The 24,051-nt window shown below is 37.4% G+C and overlaps 1 protein-coding gene across 1 annotated transcript in view; it reads left to right on the top strand.

Annotated features, from left to right (window-relative positions):
- LOC133752647 (S-phase kinase-associated protein 1-like) overlaps positions 1 to 22,739 on the top strand; it is a 29,417-nt gene extending 6,678 nt beyond the window's left edge. Inside the window, exon 3 of the mRNA XM_062183050.1 lies at positions 22,677 to 22,739. Within this exon, the coding sequence (XP_062039034.1) occupies positions 22,677 to 22,739 (63 nt within the window). The remainder of the gene's footprint in view (positions 1 to 22,676) is intronic.
- The last annotated feature ends 1,312 nt before the right edge of the window (positions 22,740 to 24,051 follow it).

The raw sequence follows: 24,051 nt of genomic DNA, 5'->3' as shown, positions 1-24,051 counted from the left end.
GACAAGTGTCTGCTAATACTAACTGATAGAATAAAAAAGGGAGAGAAAGATCCAGCATGGGAAGTGGGATACACAGCAGACTCATAGAATGGCAGATGTCCTAAACAACACTCTGGCCTCAGAATCAGCCCTCAAGGCAATCGGATCTGCCTGAAGAGCCCATGAGAGTATAGTAGGCATGGAAAGCCAAGATATCATGGGAAAAAAAAGACCCAAATGAATGATCTCTGTGAGATCCCAGTGGAAAGAACGGGGACATCAAAGAAGGAGGTACCTTTCTCTGAAGGGAGGAGAGAACTTCCACTTTGACTATGACCCTATCGGAATAAGATCAAAGTCAGCGAACTCTAAAGGCTTCCATAGCCATGGCAACTCATGACTAGAGCCTAGGGAGATTACTGATGCCATGAACAGGAGTGTCAAATTGTTAAGTCAGCAACAGGAGTCACTGTGTACTTACACCCCATGTGGGATCTGTCCTTAACGTGTTGTCTAATGTGAAGTGATGCTATAACTAGTACTGAAACAGTATTTTTATACTTTGTGTTTCTGTGTGGGTACAAACTGATGAGGTCTTCACTAATTATATACTGAATCGATCTACTGTATATAAAGAGAATTGGAAATGAAAAAAAAAACAACCTGGTGTTAAATTGGAAATGGCATAGAAAATTAATTAATTTTTTTAAAAAACTATTATGTAGGATCTCTGTCTTTAATGTGCTGTACATTGTTATTTAATGCTATAATTAGTACTCCAATGGTAGTTTTTTCACTTTATGTTGCTATATGGGCAAACTGTTGAAATCTTTACCTAATATGTACTAAACTAATCTTCTGTATATAAAGAGAATTGAAAATGAATCTTGATGTGAATGGAAGGGGAAAGGGAGCGGGAAAGGGAAGGGTTGCAGGTGGGAGGGAAGTTATGGGAGGGGGAAAGCCATTGTAACCCATAAGCTGTACTTTGGAAATTTATATTCATTAAATAAAAGTTTAAAAAAAAGATAATTGAAAATGAAAAAAAAAACCTGGTGTTAAATTGGAAATTGCATAGAAAATTAATCAATTTTTAAAAAATATCATGTAGGATCTCTGTCTATAATGTGCTGTACTCTGTTATTTAATGCTATAACTAGTACTCCAACAGTATTTTTTCACTTTGTGTTGCTATGTGGGGGCAAACTGTTGAAATCTTTACTTAATATATACTAAACTGATCTTCTGTATATAAAGAGAATTGAAAATGAATCTTGATGTGAATGGAAGGGGAGAGGGAGCGGGAAAGGGAAGGGTTGCAGGTGGGAGGGAAGTTATGGGGGGGGGGAAGCCATTGTAACCCATAAGCTGTACTTTGGAAATTTATATTCATTAAATAAAAGTTTAAAAAAAGATAATTGAAAATGAAAAAAAAAACCTGGTGTTAAATTGGAAATTGCATAGAAAATGAATCAATTTTTAAAAAATATCATGTAGGATCTCTGTCTATAATGTGCTGTACTCTGTTATTTAATGCTATAACTAGTACTCCAACAGTATTTTTTCACTTTGTGTTGCTATGTGGGGGCAAACTGTTGAAATCTTTACTTAATATATACTAAACTGATCTTCTGTATATAAAGAGAATTGAAAATGAATCTTGATGTGAATGGAAGGGGAAAGGGAGCGGGAAAGGGGAGGGTTACGGGTGGGAGGGAAATTATGGGGGGGGGGGAGCCATTGTAATCCATAAGCTGTACTTTGGAAATTTATATTTATTAAATAAAACTTAAAAAAAAGAAACTAAAAAAAAAAAAAGAATGACTTTACTGAAGAAGAAGAAGCCCAGGTACACAAAGAGAACCAGTGGTGTGAAGAGAAGTGAACCGTTGTGCCTGACACTGTAACACTGTAAGGATTGTTCCAAATACTAGTTGCACTGCTCTATTTATAATTGTTAATATTAGGCAAACGTAGACAAATGCAGCAGCAAATCATTTGTTTTAGCAGAATATTGTCCTCACTGCATGTGTAGTTTGAGTACAGATTCCAAACCCGAGTTTCTTCTAGTATGATTGAAATTTCCTGTTTACTTTGCTCTGAATAAAACTGAACTGTGGGTTCTCGATAGAAAGTGGCATTTGGGTCTTTTTCTCTTCTCGCAGAGTGATTGCTGCCTGGTTTATTGTCCAGTTAAATTGAGTGATCTTTTAAAAGTTGGCATTGTAGCCGGCGCCGTGGCTTAACAGGCTAATCCTCCGCCTTGTGGCGCCGGCACACCGGGTTCTAGTCCCGGTCGGGGCGCCGGATTCTGTCCCAGTTGCCCCTCTTCCAGGCCAGCTCTCTGCTGTGGCCCGGGAAGGCAGTGGAGGATGGTCCAAGTCCTTGGGCCCTGCACCTGCATGGGAGACCAGGAGAAGTACCTGGCTCCTGGCTTCGGATCAGCGAGATGAGCAGCCGCAGCAGCCATTGGAGGGTGAACCAGTGGCAAAAAGGAAGACCTTTCTCTCTGTCTCTCTCTCTCACTATCCACTCTGCCTGTCAAAAAAAAAAAAAGTTGGCATTGTAAATAAAACAACTTCCAAAAAGTTTTCTGAAATAGAATTAAAAAAATATTATGTTATTCATGATTTGGAAACTGGAAAGAGGCTACTTGAAACAAACGTTCTGAGTGGGCCCATTAGGATGTCTTTCAGTGGCACGGTCAGTCAGTACCACTGGCATTGATCAGCTTGTATGTAGCAGGGCTCCCTTAATTGGATCTGAGGACTTGTTCTTATTTTTAATCCTCTCAGCTTTGAGTATATTGCCTAGAAGACTCAGTTACTACCTGGTTTGTGGTTTTGGGGGTGGGGAGAAATGTAACTAGACAGTTTGTTAGCTTTTCAATTAAAAAAGACACTTAAAAAATAAAGTATGTCAAATAAGAAAGGATTGATGCTTACAGGAGATGTTTATTACTTGGAGAAAAGAAGAGTCAGATGGAGGGAGGAGGGATGCTGCTTTCAAAGTCTAAAGGATACTCTTGAGAAGAAAGATTTGTTCTGTGTGGCAGTGGGATAAAACTGGGTTCAATGGTTGGATGTATCAATGAAATGGATTTTATATCAAGGTATATGACCTTTTTTTTTTTTTTTCCAGAAACAGAATGGTCTTTCCTTAGAGGGAGGAAAGTTATTCCCTGTCACTGGCGATAGGATGGGAATCTTAAAGAGAGGATATGAGTATGATGTGGATATGAGTGTTGGACCCTCTTTTAACCCTCCACTCACTATTCTATGGACTTGGTGAAAAAAGACAGCATGAGGGGGGCAGTGCTGTGGCGTAGTGGGTAAAGCCATCGCCTGCAGTGCCGGCATCCCATATGGGCGTCTGTTCGAGTCCTGCCTGCTCCACTTCCATAGCTCTCTTCTGTGGCCTGGGAAAGCAGTAGAGGATGGCCCAAGTCCTTGGGCACCTACACTAGCAAGGGAAACCCAAAGGAAACTCCTGGCTCCTGGCTTCAGTTTGGTGCAGCTCCGGATGATGCGGCCAATTGAGGATGAACCAGCGGATGGAAGACCTCTCTCTCTCTCTCTCTCTCTCTCTCTCTCTCTCTGCGTCTGCCTCTCCTTCTCTCTCTGTGTAACTCTGACTTTCAAATAAATAAATAAATAAATCTTAAAAAAAAGACAGCATGAGAACAGATACACAGCAAATTTCTCTAGATCAGATTGAGATAAAAAAAGGGGGGGGGAATTGTAATTGGGTATGGACCTTGAAGATTTCTTTTTAGGATTACTCACTACAGGAAAACTGTACTATTAAGGGTATTTTGTGTTTAAAAACAAAGAACTTTAGGATAGTTAATGTCTAGTTCTGTGAAGAATGTCATTGGTCATTTAATAGTGATGTTAATGAATCTGGATCATTTCAGGGTGTATGGAACTTTAATACAGATATCAAAATATCACATGCTACAACAGAAATATATACAATTTTGTGTCAATTAAAAATGAAAAACTTGGGGCCAGTGTTGTGGCATAGTGGAGAAAGCCACTGCCTGCAATGCCTGCATCCAATATGGGTGCTGGTTCAAGTCCTGACTGCTCCATTTCTGATCCAGCACCCTACTAAGGCAACTGGGAAAGCAGCAGAAGATGGCCCAAGTGCGTGGACCCCTACCACCCATGTGAGAGACTTGGAGGAAGCTCTTGGCCTCTGGCTATTTGGGGAGTGAACCAGTAGATGGACAATCTCTTTCTCTGTCTCTATCTTTCCTTTTGTCTTTGTAACTCTGATTTTCAAATAAATTTTAATAAAAAGAGTGCATATATGCATGAATTAATTTTAATCTATATTCTCATGGAGGTTAGCTATGATTTGAATAATGCTTATCCGATACCTTGAATATCACAGAAATAGATCTGCAAGTATTTAAAATATTATTTTTTTAAATATGAAAAAATCCCTTTTTGGAAAGACTATTTCATTGATCAGACAAGTAATATTTTAAGAAATGGGTTTGAATAGAATGACTCAACAGTTGTTATCACCTTTGGATACACAAAATATAAAGTTATCTAGACCTATACTTCCATGTAGACTCATATTTCTCCTTCTTTCTCCAACTCCCAATTACACTTTTAGGAGAAAATATTTTTTTAGTACCAAATATGTGTCTAGCACTATTCTAGTTTGTGGAAATTGCTGAAAAAAAAGAATCTTATTTCACTAAACACTAGCTTCCTGTTCAATGAAATGAGAGTTTCCAAAATTTAACTTTCTTATCTCATAAGATTACAAGTCATTGCCCACTCTAATCCATGTACTTGTTAACTAATTGACTATTATAACATTGATTAATCATCTAGTGTGTTAGGCTCAGATGAAACAGAAATAAACATGTCTGAAACCTGATTTACTGGTGCAATCCAGTAAAACAGAATTATTTTATATTAGTTAATAATAACAAAATGCAGCTAGTTTTACAATGAAAGAGTTAAGTTCAAATGGCATACTGTATGAAAAGTTATACATATATCAAAATTAATTACAGAATTTTGATGGATTATTATGACTATTGGGACACTAATTAATTTCCTAAAAGATACTTCTTATCACACGCTTTGAGTAAAATATATGATAATGAAGGTCAGAAAGTCATTTCATGCACTTATATGGCATGATCTAATATTATGATTTTTTCAGTAGCTATACATTGAATGAAATACCTATGAAATATTTATATCTAGAATATCCTTCAAAGAATAATAAACATGTAAAAATCATAAAGGAAAATAAAAAAATAAAATAGGAAACTCTAAAAGTCTAACAATCGTATAAAGGGATGTCCACTCTCCATTATAATGAAAGAAATGAAAATGTACATGCTAAATCAAGAAAGTATCACTTTATACCTACTGGAATGGCAGAAATGATAAAGCTGGACAAATCTATGTGAATATAATGGAATCTTCATGCACTGCATGTTGGCATGTGGAACTATGCGATCATTCTAGCAAGCACTCTGGTATGATTTAGTCAATTAAACATATGTGTAAGTTATCACCTGACAATTCCTCTCCTGATGTCCTAACATGTTCATGCTGGTTTAAAACGTTACCATAATCTGAGTGGCTTATTAATAGTAGAAATAGACTGAGAAATCCAAGATAAAGATGCCAGCAAATTCAGTGTCTGGTAAGGACATTATATTTTTTCATTCATACATGATCATCTTTTGCTGTGTCCCTACCTGGTGAAAGGGCATGGGATATATCTGGGATCTCTTTTATAAGGGTGCTAATCTTATTCATGAGGATTCATGACATAACCATATAACAAATGACCCAAGACTTTCCTAAGACTTTCACTTTGGGATTACAGCTTCCACATATGAATTTTAGAGGGATATAAATGTGGGCATATTTACCCTCAGAAATATCCATGCATATCTGTAAGAACACACCAAAATATACTTATTTTACAGTTTGTATGGTTCTGCAAGGGTATTGGATCCAATCTAAATGTTTATCACTAGGCCGGATAATACCTCTTTTAAAGAAAATAATATTTGAAAGGCAGAAGCTGAGGTTCAGATATGTGATGACTGTGTTGAAAGTGGCACTTGTACATGTTGTGGCACAACACAGGCCCCTAGGCCCCTAGATGATAACTCTTGCACACCATTTCAATCCACCAATCCTTAAACCTTAATTTAGTTATTTTTGTGGAAACCAGTTCCGTACATGATTTGACTTGCTTTGTACACAGATATAATTTCTATTTGCTTTTTCTTGGGACCATACAGCATAAGTATTGCCCTAAGTTTCTCAGGATGTTCAATGTAAGACATTCACTGGTATACACTTGAAATTCCCCACATACAAATGACACTAAAAATACCCATAACAACCCATGGAACAAACTTTGACTAATGGGGCACATGAGCCTATGGATAAACTGCATTTTAATTTTGTCTAACCTTGGAAGACTGTTTTAAAATGTAATTTTGTAATGCTCCTCAAAAGAGCCTGCCAACTCAAACTCCAGTTACCTATCATTTTGAACAGTTAAGTAATATCATTGGCTTTCCTTTCTTCCTTGTATCATTCCTCCTTCTGTTGGCACTTGCTCCCTGTGAACATATTACTACATAAATCACCTATATGCAAGCTTTTGTCTTAGGCTTGCATTCAGAAGAACCTAGTATAAAGTGATAAGTAAACTATGTTGAATTGATATGATGCAGAGAAAGCATTTGATAAAATCCAGCATTCTTTCATGAAGAAAACTTTAAGCAAATTTGGCATAGAAGCAACATTCTTCAACACAATCAAGGCAATCTGTGACAAATCCACAGCCAACATCTTATTGAATGGAGAAAAATTGGAAGAATTTCCACTGAGATTTGGAACCAGACGAGGATACTCACTTTCACCATTGCTATTCAATGTAGTCCTGGAAGTCTTAGCAAGAGCCATTAGGCAAGAAAAAGAAATTAAAGGATACAAATTGTAAAGGGAGAAGTCAAACTATCCATATTAGTAGATGACATGATTCTATATATAGGGGAACCAAAAGACTGCACTAAGAGATTATTGGAACTCGTAAAAGAGTTTGATAAAGTGGCAAGATATAAAATTAACACATAAAAATCAATAGCCTTTGTATACACAAACAATGACATGCTGAGAAAGAACTTTTAAGATAAATCCCATTTACAATAGCTACAAAAAACAATTAAATACCTTGGAATAAATTTAACCAACGAAGTCAAACATCTCTATGTTGAAAATTACAAAATATTAAAGAAAAAAATAGAAAAAGCACCAAAAATGGAAATATCTTCCATGTTCATGGCTGGAAGAATCAATATCATCATAATGCCCATGCTACCAAAAGCAATTTACAGATACAATGTCATCCCAATCAAACTACCAACAACATTCTTCTTAGATCTAAAAAAAAAGTATGCTAAAATTCGTATGGAAATACAGGAGACCACAAATAGCTAAAGCAATCTTACACAACAAAAACAAAGAAAGAGGCATCACAATACCAGATTTCAAAACATACTACAGGGTAGTTATAATGAAAAGGGCCTGTTACTGGCAAAGAACAAAACAAAATAACATAAAAAACACAACAACAACATAAAAAAAAGATGTGTAGACCAATGGAATAGAATAGAATTACTCCCCCTCCCCAAATAAAAAGAATGGAACCCCCAGAAATAAATCCATGTTTCTACAACTGACTTATCTTTGACAAAGGAGCTAAAATCAATCCTGGATAAAGGACAGTCTCTTCAACATATCATGCTGGGAAAACTGGATCTCCACATGCAGAAGTATGAAACAAGACTCCTTACTTACACCTTACAGAAAAATTCACTCAAAATGGATTAAAGACCTGAATCTATGACATGATACCATTAAATTACTGGAGAACATTGCAGAAACACTTGCAAGACATTGGCATAGGCAAAGAGTTCTTAGAAAAGACCCCAGAAGCCCACCAACATTGACAAATGGGATTATTTCAAGCTGAGAAGCTTCTGCACTGTCAAAGAAACACTTAGCAAAATGAAGAAGCAACTGACTGAATGGGAGAAAATATTTGCGAACTATGGAACTGATAAAGGATTAATCTACAGAATACATAAAGAGTTCAAGAAACCCAAAAACAAGAAAACAAACGATCTATTTAAGAAATGGGCAAAGGACTTGAATAAGCATTTCTCAAGAGGAAATCGAAATGGCCAACAGACAAATAAAAAAATGAAAAAAGATCCTGTTATTGGCGAAAAAAAAATGCTCAGGATCACTAACCACAGTAAGGTTTCATGTCTCCCCAGTTTGTATGGCTATCATACAGAAATCGGCAAACAATAAATGCGAGCAATGATGTGGGGGAAAAGGTACCCTAATTCACAGTTGGTGGAAATGTAAACTGGTCTAACCATTGTGGAAGACAATATGGAGACACCTCAGAAATCTGAAAACAAATCTACTATATGAACCAGCAATCCCACTCATGGGAATTTACCCAAACAAAATGAAATCAGCAGATGAAAGAGTGATCTGTAGCCCCATGTTTATTTTAGCTTCTTTTTTTTTTTTTGACAGGCAGAGTGGACAGTGAGAGAGAGACAGGGAGAAAAGTCTTCCTTTACCATTGGTTCACCCTCCAATGGCCGCTGTGGCAGGCGCGCTGCAGCCAGCGCACCGCGCTGATCCGAAGCCAGGAGCCAGGTGTTTCTCCTGGTCTCCCATGTGGGTGCAGGGCCCAAGGACTTGGGCCATCCTCCACTGCACTCCCAGGCCACAGCAGAGAGTTGGTCTGGAAGAGGAGCAACCGGGACAGAATCCGGCGCCCCAACCAGGACTAGAACCTGGTGTGCCAGCACTGCAGGCAGAGGATTAGCCTATTGAACTGTGGTGCCAGCCCTACTGTAGCTTCCTTCAGGTCTTCACATGGGTAACAGGGTCCCAGGCACTTGGGCCAACTTCCACTGCTTTCCCAGTCAATCAACAGGGAAATGGATTAGGAGTAGAGCAACTGGAACTTGAATAGGTTCCATATGAGATGCTGGCATTTCAGGTAGTGGCTTTACCTGCAAGGCCACAATGATGGTTGCCACTCTTAATTTTCACAAAGATCTGTTTTCAGTTTACTTTAAGATAAGTAAAGAGTTCAACAAATAGTATGAAGAAAAAAAATTGCTGTTCCTCCACAGTAGAGACAAGGTCTGTAAATGATCATTGAATCTAAAAATGTCAATTACACTCCTATACATTACATTTTAGATACTCTATAAGTTACCAGAGTTCAGGGAAAACATATGTTATCTGTATTTTTTAACTGGCTCATTTCACTAAGTATAATGGTTTCCAGCTGCATTCATTTTGTTGTTAATTATTTTTTACACCTAAGCAGTACTCCATAGTGTATATGTACCATAATTTCTTTATCCAATCATCAGTTGATAGACATCTGGGTTGATTCAATATCATTCAATTCTCCCAGAAGCCTGGTTAGGTAGATTTGGTTACTTTCCTAATCAAAACCACATCATTATTCTCATAATTTCTATGATTGTTCATAGAATTCATGGTCAGGTGGAGGAAACAGATATTAAAAAGTACACACAGTAATGGATATAGAAGTATAGCAATAAGTGCTTTTAAAAATAGTTGGGGGCCTGACATTGAGGCGCAGTGGGTTAAGTTGTTGTCTGCAGTGCCAGCAGCCCATGTGGGGGCCGGTTCAAGTCCTGGCTGCTCTGCTTCTAGTCCAGCTCCCTGCTGATGTGCCAAGGAAAGCAGCAGAGGATGACCCAGGTCCTTTGGTCCCTGCACCTATGTGGGAGACATGGAGGAGGCTCCTGGATCCTGGCTTCAGTCTGGCCTAGCCCCAGCCATTGCAGCCACTTGGGGTGGGCCAGCTGATGGAGGATTTCTCTCTCTCTCCTTAGCTTTGTAGCTCTGCCTTTAAAATAAATAAATGAAATCTTAAAAATAGAGAATAAATGGTTCTGTGGAAATACAAAAAAAAAAAACAGTAAAAATTGACCTAGACTAGAGCATAGGAAAGGTTTCTCTACAGAAGTAAGCACTGAGCTAAAAGTTAAGAAATGAAAAGGAGTAGGGTTTGTTCAGAGAAAAATCAGTCCAACAAAAGAAAAGAGTAGGTACAAAAGGCTCTGAATTAGAAAAGGCATGTTGGTGCATCCAGGGAATTGAAGTGAAGCCTTCTGACTAAAGCACAGACAATAAGAGAGAATGTAAGATTGATGGAGAAGCTAGAGAAAAGTATTTTCAATATTTTTAGATGTTGTTAAAGATTTGTGTTTGAATCAGAGCAATAATATGAAGCCATAAAAAGCTTAAATCAATACTACAAACTGGTAAGCTTTGATTTTCTAAAATATAACACTGTCCATGTTAGTTAAGTATTGGAGGGGCCAGGATAGATGCATGAAGAACAATTAATTTTATCTACAATTTACAGATTAGAATACCATAGTTTACATTTCCTAACAGAATAATTTTTAAAATTTTGTTGCCCTCATGCTCACTCAGACTTACCTGTAGTGGTAGAGTTAGAAATGTATCAGGGGACTCCAATTCAATCCCATCAAGGTGGCATGTGCCAACGCCATCTCACTAGTCCAAGTGATCATCTTCAGTTCACAATTGATCATAAAGATAGGATTAAGTGTCAAAGGGATCACATAAACAAGACCAGTGTCTGCTAATACTAACTGATAGAATTGAAAAGGAGAGAACGATCCAACATGGGAAGCGGGATACACAGCAGACTCAAGAATGGCAGATGTCCTAAACAACACTCTGGCCTCAGAATCAGCCCTTAAGGCATTCAGATTTGGCATGAGAGTATTTCAGGCATGGAAAGCCAAGATACTCTGGCAAAAAAAAAATGACCTAAATGAAAGATCTCTGTGAGTGAGATCCCAATGGAAAGAACGGGCCATCAAAGAAGGAGGCAGCTTTCTCTGAAGGGAGGAGAGAATTTCCGCATTGACTATGGCCTTGTCTAAATAAGGTCGGAGTCTGTGAACTCAAGAGGCTTCCATAGCCTTGGCAGCTCATGACAAGAGCCTCAGGTGATTACTGATGTCATAAATAAGAGTGTCAATTGTTAAATCAACAACAGGATTCACTGTGCATTTACTCCCCATGTAGGTTCTCTGTCCTTAATGTGTTGTACTATGTGAATTAACAGTAAAACTACTACTAAGACAGCACTCTATACTTGTGTGTCTGTGTGGGTGCAAATTGTTGAAATCTTTACTTAGTAAATACTAAGTGGATCTTCTGTATATAAAGATTATTGAAAATGAAAAAAAAATTTCTGTGGCCTACTGTAATATAAACCATTGATTATTCCTTAATTCAAGACACTAGGCAATCTACTAGGTGATGAAGACTCAGAGCTTACTTTCCATATGAATCTCATTATTTAATGAGAGTCAATGATATTAACTAAATAATCACAAAAATATTTATTTCTTTAAAAACTGTGGTTAAGTGTTGTGAATCAAAAAAAATAGCATGCAACTAAGGAGGCAGGGGAAACATACTCGGAGATAGACATCAGAGGACACCTCTAGGAGGAGGCGACATAGAACCTGAAACATGAAGAATAAAAATAAACTATAAAGTGTATTTCTAGGTAAAAGGAACAGTATGTGGAAACACCCTGAGGAGGAAAGAAATTGGCACAAGTGATGCTTGGAAACAAGTCCAATGTGGCCAGAAGTAGTGTGAAAGAGGGAAAGTAATAAGAGATGAGGTCAGAGAAACAAGTAGAAGCTAGAACATGCAGGGCACAGGAGGCCAAGGTAAACACTTCAGTGTCTTAGTTATGAAAAAGACAATACAAATACAAAGAAGATGCTTAACACAGTATTTGGCTTAAAGCAGATGGTTAGAAGAAATTTTTTGTTTGTTATAAACAGTCTATATAATTTTTAAAATTTTCTATGAATACTATTAACAAAGCCTTGTGATATGTGGATTGAATGAGTTTCTCAGTTCCTATATATTTGTATTGATAATTTCTTTAAAAAAAGATGCCAGGTTCTTGATTTTCAGCTAATTCTCTTGTCTTGTATGACAGAGTCTTGATTAAACAAACGGTTCTTCCATTAAGGATCTGAAGGTCAACAGTATATTCAACAGAAAACATTTTTTATATTTAAATAAAAATATTATGAGGTAGATGCATATGTCTTGGAAAAAGGAATACTCACAGCAAAGGGGTGGATTTTGTATCAGTACACAAAGGATAAGAATCCAATGGAGAGGAAATGCTTAAAGGCACAAGAGGGAATACTTAGAAGGAATAAGATTTGGAAGAAGTTGGAGGGTACTGGCAGATAGTTTAGCTTTGGAAATAAAGAAAAATACCTCCTATGCTCCAATAATTCCTTTTAACGAATATTCTTAAATATTTCCCTAGAGGTGTCAGGCAGTGAGTCAGCTCCTACTACCTTGTGAGAACTCAATCTGTATCCCCTTCTGTAACTCCACATTGAGTGACATGTTAGTTTTAAATTGGCCATAGTGGGAGTGCTAACGCTGCAGATAGCAGCACTTACTAGAAATCAGGTCTCTTATTTTAATTCACCAATACATCACTTCGCTTACCTATTTTCAGGCTCTGCCCTACCACTTATTGGCTACTATTTATTAAGTGTTTATGATGCCAGACTTTAGCACAAAGTGATTTTCAGTTATTACCCCCATATATTCCTTAAAACTGTCTTGTTATTCAAGTAATGTTACTCTCCACCATTTTATAAGAGAGGAAATTGACCTACTGTGCTTTCATTTGACAGTGCACAGTGTTAACACTGGCCTGAGTCAAAGCCTACTCACTCATAATCCCTATAATCTCTAATCTATGTATGACATCATACCTCAGAATGTTTTACATGATAAAATGTAAGTGTGCACAAGATTCAATTAGAGAACAAAGAAGTAACTTAGTTCAGCCAGAATTGGATTGAAAAGCATGTGAAATGTCAGCATAGTGAAAAGCACCACAATCAGATTGAGTTGTCAGAGAAAGTTTACTGGAGTAAGTGACATTTAGAGACTTAAAAGATGATAAGGCACCAAAATTAGGCAGAGAGGGAGTAAATTCCAGGGAGAGAATGAGCTAAGGTTACCATAAGAATTCAAAATCACCATGGTATGAGGCTAAAGAGGAAGGAAGAGGCCAGATTATGAAAGCCTGTAATGCTAAATAATTCTAAATTAATTGCATAGTCAGTAGGAAATCTCTAGAAGATTATGTGTAAAGAATGATAAAATTTGAAGTCTGTATATATCATTATAGCATTGCTGTGTAGGAGGAATTCTAGGAAATTAATACAAAAGCTTTTTCAATCAATCATAAATCCTTAGTGCCTTACATGTGCTAGGCACTATACTAAATTCTGGGAACAAAATGATGATAAAAAACTAGCATGGTCTCTACCTTCATGGAACTTATAGTACAGCAGGGAGAAACTATTATTACTCAAGTGGTAAAAAAATAGTTTTATAATTACAACCTTTGGTAACAGCCATGAAAAATAATAATGGTGCCAAAAAAAAAAAAAAAGCATTTAACAGAGGTAACTGTCCTAGTGTCTTCTATCAGGGAAGGCTTCCTAAGGAAGTAAACATTGAACTGAGATAGAGTAAGTATAAACAAAAGTTTAACCAATCAGAGAAGGCTGCATATGTATAGGTCCTGCTGTGAAGAGAAACATAATCCATTACCGAAAATAAAGGGAAGACCTAGGTAGCAGGAGCATTGCATAAAATAGAGCATAGTGTTAGATGAGGACAGAAAACCAGAGAATCAGAGAGAAGCCAGGCTGGTAATGGCTTACTGGGCAGTGGTAGAAAACTTAATGGCCGTTTTAAAGGCAAGTGGAAATCTTTAGTTTAAGATGTACTCATCTGTTTCTGTACCAGTACTATGCTGTTTTGATTACAACTGCCCTGCAGTATGTCCTGAAATCTGGTATTGTGATCCCTCTGGCTTTGTTTTTGTTGTACAAGATTGCTTTAGCTATTTGAGGTCTCCTGTGTCTCCATATGTATTTCAGCATCATTTTTTCTAGATCTCAGAAGAATGCCTTTGGTATTGTGATTGGTATTGCTTTTAATCTATAAATTGCTTTTGGGAGAATGGACTTTTGATGATATTGATTCTTCCAATCCATGAGCATGGAAGATTTCTCCATTTTGTGATATCCTCTTCTATTTCTTTCTTTAAGGTTTTGTAATTCTCATTGTAGAGATTTTTAACATCCTTGGTTAAGTTTATGCCATGGTATTTGATTGTTTTTGTGGCTATTGTGAATGGGATTGATCTTAGAAGTTCTTTCTCAGCTGTGGCTTTGCCTGTGTATACAAAGGCTATTGATTTTTGTGCATGGATTTTATATCCTGCTACTTTGCCAAACTCTTCTATGAGTTCCAATAGTCTCTTAGTAGAGTTCTTTGGATCCCCTAAATAAAGAATCATATCATCTGCAAAGAGGGATAGTTTGGCTTCTTCCTTCCCAGTTTGTATCCCTTTAATTTCTTTTTCTTGCCTAATGGCTCTGGCTAAAACTTCCAGAACTATGTTGAATAGCAGTGGTGAGAATGGTCATCCCTGTCTGGTACCAGATCTCAGTGGAAATGCTTCCAACTTTTCCCCATTCAATATGATTCTGGCTGTGGGTTTTTCATAAATTGCTTTGATTGTATTGAGGAAAGTTCCTTCTATACCTAATTTGCTTAGAGTTTTCATCATGAAAGGGTGTTGAATTTTATCAAATGCTTTTCTGCTTCTATTCAAAAGAGAAATAAAAAGATTTTCTATCCAGTGAATCACTCCTAAAACTGCCACAACAGCCAGGTCTGAGCCAGGCATGGAAAGCCAAGACACTCTGGAAAAAAAAAAAAAAAACTAAACGCTAAATGAAAGATCTCTGTGAGTGAGATCCCAGTGGAAAGAACGGGCCATCAAAGAAGGAGGTAGCTTTCTCTGAAGGGAGGAGAAAACTTCCACTTTGACTATGACCTTGTCTAAATAAGATCAGAGTTAGTGAACTCAAAAGGCTTCTTAGCCTTGGCAACTCAAGACAAGAGCCTACGGTGATTACTGACGCCATAAACAAGAGTGTCAATTCTTAAGTCAACAACAGGAGTCACTGTGCACTTACTCCCCATGTAGGATATCTGTCCTTAATGTGTTTTACAATGTGAATTAATGCTATAACTAGTACTCAAATAGTACTTTACACTTCATGTGTCTGTGTGGGTGCAAACTGTTGAAATCTTTACTTAATATATACTAAATTGATTTTCTGTATATAAAGATAATTGAAAATGAATCTTGATGTGAATGGAATGGGAGAGGGAGCGGGAAATGGGAGGGAAGTTATGTGTGTGGGGGGAAGCCACTGTAATCCAAAAGCTGTACTTTGGAAATTTATATTTATTAAATAAAAGTTTTAAAAAAAGTACTCAAATAGGAAATACTCCACTGAGAATCAATCCAGAAGAATGTCTGAACCCAAGTCCCATTCATGCCTTAGCAATCAGTCCAATAGCATGAATATATATGTACACTCCTAGAATAGCTATAGAAAACACTTTCCTACAGGGTAGAATTTCTGAGTGTTCCCTATTTTGTCCCGTTCCTCTACTTGAATCAGGTCTCTATTATAGACCTGATGTTTCATTGTCAAAAGTAAAGTATTTCCTAAATTGAGATTAGACACAGTAGTAGAGAGGAAGAAAACCAGTCCTTAGGTGTTTTTTTTTTAAAGCTGTGATAGCTTTAAATGAACTTTATACACTTCATCATCTTGTCCAGGTTTAGCTCTATTAAAGATCTGTATCTCTCAATCTCATTTGGCTAAGGTAACTCACAGCAGATAGCCAAACTGCAATAGAAATGTTCTATCTCATAGATTTTCCTAGAAACAGCTGCCACAATTTATGTCTCTAAGAGTTTCGAAATAGCCTAGAGAGGACAGAAGCTGTGCTAATGTATTTAGCGTATGAATGACACACACTCCCACACTGGCACTTACAAAGACATTGTTGGTGCATTAGGGACACTAATTAAAGAAGATATAATAGGGGATTCTAAGCTGAATAGGGGGAAACATTCGCTTTAGATGAGAAGAAAATAGCTGAAAAAAAGATGTTATATTCTCAGTAAACTGCTGATAAATGGAATCCAACAGCAAATGTAAAAATCAATCCCCATGATCAAGTGGGATTTACCCCAAGGATGCAAGCATGGTGCAATCTGTGAAAATCAATAAACCAAATACATCGTATCAACAGAATGAATGATAAATATCATATGTTCAATTTGATAAGTATAGAAAAGTAATTCAGTACAACTCAACATGTTTTCATGGTAAAATCTATGAACAAATTTGGTACTGAGCTTTTGTACCTCAACTAACCAAATGCTATATTTGACAAACCTGCAGCCACCATGGTACTGAATGGGAGAAAGCTGAAAGCATTTACTCTAAGAGCCAGAACTAAACAAAGGAAGTCTGTTTCCATTACTCTTAGTGAATAAATTACTCAAAGATTTAGAGCAATTAAGTGAGAGGACAAATTAAAGGCTTAAAAAGGGAAGTGAGAAAGTAAAAATATTCCTGTTGCAGGTGATATGATTCTCTATATAGAAAAATCTAACAGCTCTACCTAGAGATGATTAGAAATGATAAATTCATTAAACTAGGGGATACAAAGTCAACACACAAAAATCAGTAGCCTTGTTGTAGAGCAACAACAAACTTGATAAGAAAGAAACCATAAAAGCAATTCTCTTCATAATAGCTACAAAAAGAACAAAACACCTAGAAATAAAGATAACCAAGGAATGAAAGTCCACTACAGTGAACATTACAAAGCACTGTTGCAAGATTTGAAGAAAACACACAGAAACTGGAGACTGTCCATGTTCATGGATTGTAAGGATAAATACTATTAAAATATGCATTATACACAAAACTATTTTACGTATTCAACACAATCTCTATTACACAGAACTAGAAAAAAATTGTAAAATTTATGTGGAAATACAAAAGTCTCAAAATAGACAAAACAATCTTCAACAAACAGAATAAAACTGGTGGTATAACATTATCTGACATCATGAAATACTACAGAGCTTATAGAGTAACCAAAAGAGCATGCTGCTGGTATAGAAACAAATACATGTAGCAATGGAACAGAACATATATCCCAGAAATAAATCATGTATTTACAGCCAACTTGTTCTTGACAAAGATGCCCAAAAGATACCATTGAGAAAGGTCAGCCTCTTCCATGCATTTTACTGGGAGAGCTGGATATTCATATGTGGAAGACTGAAACTTGCCTCCTATCTCTCACCATTTACAACAATTATTTCCATATGGATTAAAGACCTAAATGGCAGATATGAAACGATGATGTTATTAGAATAAACCATAGGAGAAACGCTTCAATACACTGGAATAAGAAATTCTTTCGATTGGATTAAGATGGCAGAATAAGGAGGGAGCTTGCTGTTCTAGTCTAGGAGAAGATAGTTTTTTAAAAAAGTAGAAAGAGTGCAGTCTCAGGGAAGAGTTAGGGAGAAAACAGCAAGGAAACTATGCAAATTGGAGGGACACAGTGGACCTATATGGAGGGCGAGGACATGTGCAACACAAAACCCCAATAGCTGAGAGCCTCAGCACCAGCGTTGGAGAGTGATGTGAGACCAAACTGCAGCAACTCAAGCCACTGGTGAAAAAGCTGCAGGAAGAGCCTAGAGGGAATCTGGCTTGGAGCCTTATGGGGGATAGTGTACCTGCTAAACTAGAGGAGAAAAAAAAAAAGTGGAGGGCAAGTTTCTCTCTCCCCGATCACCCTGCAACAGCATCCTCTAACAAGCTGATAGACCACAGGTGCTATTTTCGACATGTAAGAGCTGTGCCAGCTCATGTCCACGCCCAGCAATCAGCTAAGCAGAGACTCCTGAGTCTAGTGGGGAGAACAGACAGGGGCTGGGTGCAAATTGAGTGGATTTACTAATCTGTGTACTTCAGTGTTTAACTGTTTATGTTAACATTACTTTATTAATTTTCACTTTACAATTATGGTTTCTCTACATAGCAGGTGATTTGGGTTTTTCATTTATGGTACAGAGAGTATTTTTCTAAATAAAATATAAATGTGTCTAGAAAAATACATTGCTGAGCCTTCAAATCTAAGAAGTAGGGAAAGGTATTTGGTATACCAGTTAAGAAACCACTTGAGACACTACGTCCTGTATTGGAATGCCTCGGTTTCAGTCCAGGCTCCGCTCCCAATTCCAGTTTACTACTTTATGCAGGTTCCTGACTTTGGCCTGGCCCAGCTGTGGCTGCTTTAGACATTTGGGACATCAAGCAGCAGATAATTCATTCTCTCTCTCTCTCTCTCTCTCTCTCTCTCTCTCTCTCTCTCTCTCTCTCTCTTTCCCCTTCTCTGTCTTCTAATAAAAACAAATGAATATACTTTTTTAAAAGATTTTTTATATTTAAAAAACCTATGGGATAACACTTTTAATTTACATTATAGTTAAAACCTGATGCTCTGGGAGACCACGAGGAAGCACCTGGCTCCTGGCTTCGGATCAGCGCAGCGCGCCAGCCGCAACACGCTGGCGGTAGCGGCCACTTGGGGGCTGAACCAATGGAAAAAGGAAGACCTTTCTCTCTGTCTCTCTCTCTCTCACTGTCTAACTCTGCCTGTCAGAAAAAAAAAAGGCCTGATACTCCACTAAGAGTTGAAGTAAAAAATAAACACATAATATTTCAGAAGGAATATAGGCAAGGGCTATAAGCAAATGATCAAATGAAACGATGTCAATTTTACTCATATTTTAAAATAATCACAGATTATTAAAACTATAGTAGTATATCATTCTTAAATTTTTTTTAGCAAAAGTATAAAACAAATTTGACCAAACACTTTATTTGCAGCAAGGCTGATACACATTGGAATTTCCTTCTGTTTCTGTTTTAATTTGAAAGGCAGAGAAACATAGAAGGAGAGAAACATTTTTAGGATTATTTATTTATTGGAAAGGTAGAGTTACAGAGAAGGAGAGGCAGAAAGAGAGAGAGAGAGAGGTCTTCTATCCACTAGTTCACTCCCCAAATGACCACAGTGGTTGGAGCTGAGCTGATCCAAAGCCAGGAGCCGAGAGCTTCTTTCTGGTCTCCCACATGGATGCAGGATACCAAGCACCTGGGCTATCTTCCGCTGCTTTCCCAGGCCATAGCAGAGAATGGATTAGAAGTGGAGCAGCTGAAACTCACAGATTTAACAATTTTTAACGTTTTGCCATATTGCTTCATATGTAAACATTATATATATATGCAATTTTTGAAAGCAAGGGTGGATACATTAATATCACATGAGATTCATGACAAATTTCATAAAATAGAAAGAATATATTATTATGTAATGGATATAATTATGTGAAGAAGACATTTATAAATAAATACCAAGTAATACAGCATCTGCACATTTTTAATATAATATATAAGTTTACTTCCACCTAATACAGAAAACATGTAGAATTTGTCTTTCTGTGTCTGGTCTTATTTCACTTAGCAAAATGATATCCAGTTCCATCCATTTTGTTGCAAATGTGAGGATATCATCCTTTTTATGAATGAGTAACATTATGTTTTGTATATATGCCGCATTTTTTTGTCCATTCATTCATAGATGGACATCTCCATTGATTCCATATCTTGGCTCTTATGAACATTGGAGTACAGCTGTTCCTTTCATATTCTGACTTCATTTCCTTTGGATATATTCCCAGAAGTGAGATGGCTGGGTCATATGGTAGATTTTTCATTTTTTGAGGAATCTCCATATTGTTTTCCATAATAGCTGCACTAATTTGCATAACACTACCAATGTATTAAGATTTTCTTTTCTCCACGGTATTTATTTTTTAACTTTGTAATAATAGCCATTCTAATTGGAGTGGGGTGCTTCAGTGTTCATCTTTGGTTTTTGCAGGTATTTGTGGAGTGAACAAGTGCATGGGAGCTTGTGCTGTCTTGCTCTCTTGCTCTCTCTCTGTCTCTCCCCTCTCTCAAATAAACAAATATTTAAAGAAAATTTTCAAGGAATATTTTGTACAGGTGATATATACATATAGCAAAAATCATAAAGATGAAATGTGAATGATTGATATTTGGGAACACTGGGGTAATGCTAAGAGCCCTGGACTTGAGCCAGACAGCCTCGATTAGAGTGCCAGCCCTATTCTGTGTGAATTAGGGGAAGTCATTTAGGATCCATTTTAAAAAGTTCACAAGAGAAAAATGAGAATAGATGTGTGAAAGAAGACCCATTAGGAGACTTTGCAAATCCACTAGGACAAAAAGTAGTCAGGGCTTCATATGAGGCAGTTGCGGTAGACTGGTGATAGAGAACCTATAGATGAGGAGGTAAATATCAACAGATTGGTGGTTGACTACAAGCAAAGGGAAGAATCACAGACCTAGCACATTCCACCTGGCATAACATATATTTGTGCATTTGCCTTCGCCGAGTCTCCAAATGGTTAACTCCTTGATGGCAAGATTGTTTCCTCTGTCTTTTCTGTCTTCTACACTAGTCAAAGCTTGGTAAGATATGACTTGGCCTGACATAAATTAAAGCAAATTGAAATACCTTCTTGAACCATTCCTGGCAATTCTTGGAAAAGGAAGTAATGCTTACCAGAGCACTACAACTGCAATAGGCACTACAGTTCTAGAATGGCATATGTTTAAAAGGTTAAGAATTCTAATGATTTTTCATAAGGCAGATGGAATTTGCTTTTATTTCTTTCTTTTTAATTTTAAAATCACTATCCTCAAAGACGACTGTTGCTATTTTTAAGAGATGGATAAAGTATTGCATTGTACATCAACAGTCAGGACAAGAGCTGATCGAGTCACTGTTTCTCATAGTGTCCAATTCACTTCAACAGGTTTCCCCTTTGGTGCTCAGTTAGTTGTCGCTGAACAGGGAGAAAATATGATATTTGTCCCTTTGGGACTGGCTTATTTCACTCAGCATAATGTTTTCCAGATTCCTCCATCTTGTTGCAAATGACCGGGTTTCATTGTTTTTGACTGCTGTATAGTATTCTATAGAGTACATGTCCCATAATTTCTTTGATCACACTGATAGGTCTAAGAGTCAAAGGGATCACACAAACAAGACTAGTGTCTGCTAATACTAACTGATAGAATCAAAAAGGGAAAAAACGATCCAACATGGGAAGCGGGATACACAGCACACTCATAGAATGGCAGATGTCCTAAATAGCACTCTGGCCTCAGAATCAGCCCTTAAGGCATTCAGATCTGGCTGAAGAGCCCATGAGAGTATTTTAGGCATGGAAAGCCAAGACACTCTGGAAAAAAAATAAAAGACCTAAATGAAAGAATTCTGCAAGTGAGATCCCAGTGGAAAGAATGGGGCCATCAAAGAAGGAGGTACCTTTCTCTGAAGGGAGAACTTCCACTTTGACTATGACCCTGTCAGAATAAGATTGAAGTCAGCGAACACTAAAGGCTTCCATAGCCTTGGCAACTCATGACTAGAGCCTAGGGAGATTACTGACACCATAAACAAGAGTGTCAAATTGTTAAGTCAACAACAGGAATCACTGTGTACTTACGTCTCATGTGGGATCTGTCCTTAATGTGTTGTCCAATGTGAAGTGATGCTATAACTAGTACTAAAACAGTATTTTTACACTTTGTGTTTCTGTGTGGGTGCAAACTGATGAAATCTTTACTTAGTATATACTGAATCGATCTTCTGTATATAAAGATAATTGAAAATGAGAAAAAAAAACACTTGGTTTTAAATTGGACATTGCATAGAAAATTAATCAATTTTTTAAAAATATCATGTAGGATCTCTGTCCTTAATGTGCTATACATTGTGATTTAATGCTATAACTAGTACCCTGACAGTATTTTTCACTTTGTGTTGCTATATGGGTGCAAACTGTTGAAATCTTTACTTAATATATACTAAACTGATCTTCTGTATATAAAGAGAATTGAAAATGAATCTTGATGTGAATGGAAGGGGAGAGGGAGTGGGAAAGGGGAGGGTTGCGGGTGGGAGGGAAGTTATGGGGGGGGGAAGCCATTGTATTCCATAAGCTATACTTTGGAAATTTATATTTATTAAATAAAAGTTTAAAAAAATTGTAGTAGACTTGGAAAAAAAAAAGAGATGGAAACACAAGGTAAACCATAACTCTACAAAGGTGAGATGAGGATACTAGAGAATGGTAATAAATTAACTTTTCTTTAAAAATAATAGACTCAGGGCCACTGCTGTGGTGCAGTAGGTAATCCTCTGCCTGTAGCACCAGCATCACATATGGGCACCGGTTCTAGTCCGGGCTGCTCTTCTTCCAATCCAGCTCTGTGCTATGGCCTGGGAAAGCAGTGGAAGATGGCCCAAGTCCTTGGGCCCCTGCACCCACGTGGGAGATGTACAAGAAGCTCCTGGCTTCGGATTGGTACAGCTCCTGCCATTGTGGCCTGCTCTGTCCCAATGACCACACAAAGGATCTGTGCAGCCCTCAGTGTAATCTCTAATTCCCCCATACTCCCCCACCAGGTTGCCAAGCTTACCAAGATTGTGGCGTCTCCAGAGAGTACGCACTTCTCCGGTACTCCGTGAGTCCTCTCACACACTCTAGGTCTTTTTTTTTTTTTTTCACAGTCTCAGTTCATTAGCTCCACACATTCACTATGTCCTAACCTCCTGTTATTTCTCCCCACCAGAATCAGATTTTTCTGCTTGGCTGAGGGCAGGTGCAGCTTTTACGTATATCCAAAATGGTGCTTGCTCTTTGTTTGCTTGCCTTTGTAAGGTGAGTGGAGAGAGAGAATCGTGTCCGTAGTGGTCCCTTTTTAAAATAAATTTATTTATTTATTTATTTATTTTTCCGCTCCTCTAGATAGCCTGGTGAGCTTTCCCCCATGGGGCTTCAAGCCTCGTTCCCTCTAGGCTGTTCCTGCCACTTCCCTGCCAGTGTCTCGGGCTACTGTGGTTTCACCTCACCTCCCTTTCCAGTGCTGGTGCGTAGACTCGGCGGCTGGGGTCCTGAGTCGTGGGCTTTTTAAAGGAAGAAAACAGTCTATATGGAATAATGGAAACTTTGTAATGACCAAAACCAATTCAAAATTATTATATTAAGGAAGCAAGAAAATGTGATCCATAAGTAACAGAAAAGTCTTTAACTAGTAAAAGTTCCACCCATCCATATATATGTATATTTCAAACCATCATGTTGTTGATGATAAATACAAGGGTACTTCAGAAATCTCATGGAAAATGTAATGAAAACAAGTTTATTTTTGCACAAAATTTTTTGAAATCTATCCATAATTTTTTGTATAATATGCACTTTCTCATTAACTTTTTGAGGACTCCTTGTATGCATGCATTTCAAAAATTTATGTCAAAATAAACTTAATTAATTTTTATTGATCAGTGTTTATTATTTATTTTATTGTGAATTCCATGCACTGAAATTATGTTTAAAGAGCATCAGAAGATTATTTTTCTGTTAAAACGTTGATAAGAGTTCTAGCATGTCATAAGTGCTTACTATTTTTTTCCCTTAAAAATGTTTTCAGTTAACAGTAAACACAGGGGTTGGCATTGTGTTGTAGCAGGTAAAGCCACAGCCATAAGAGCACTGGTTCATAACCTGCCTGTTGCACTTCCAATTCAGTTCCAGGCTAAATGGCCTGGGAAAAGCAGTAGAATATGGCCCAACTGCTTGGGCCTCTGACACCCATGTGAGAGATATGAATGAAGCTCTTGTCTCCTGGCTCCTGACTTTGGTTTGGCTCAGTCCTGGCTGTTGAGCCATCTGGGAAGTGAAACAGAGGATAAAAGATTCTCTCTCTCTCTCTTTCTCTCTGTCTCTCCCCACCCCCCTTTGTAACTCTGACTTTCAAATAAATAAACAACTTTTTAAATT

The sequence above is a fragment of the Lepus europaeus genome, chromosome X (genome assembly GCF_033115175.1).
Source record: "Lepus europaeus isolate LE1 chromosome X, mLepTim1.pri, whole genome shotgun sequence".
Lineage (NCBI taxonomy): Eukaryota > Metazoa > Chordata > Mammalia > Lagomorpha > Leporidae > Lepus > Lepus europaeus.
Note: the sequence above shows the minus strand (reverse complement) of the source record. Positions and strands in the feature narration are given on the sequence as shown.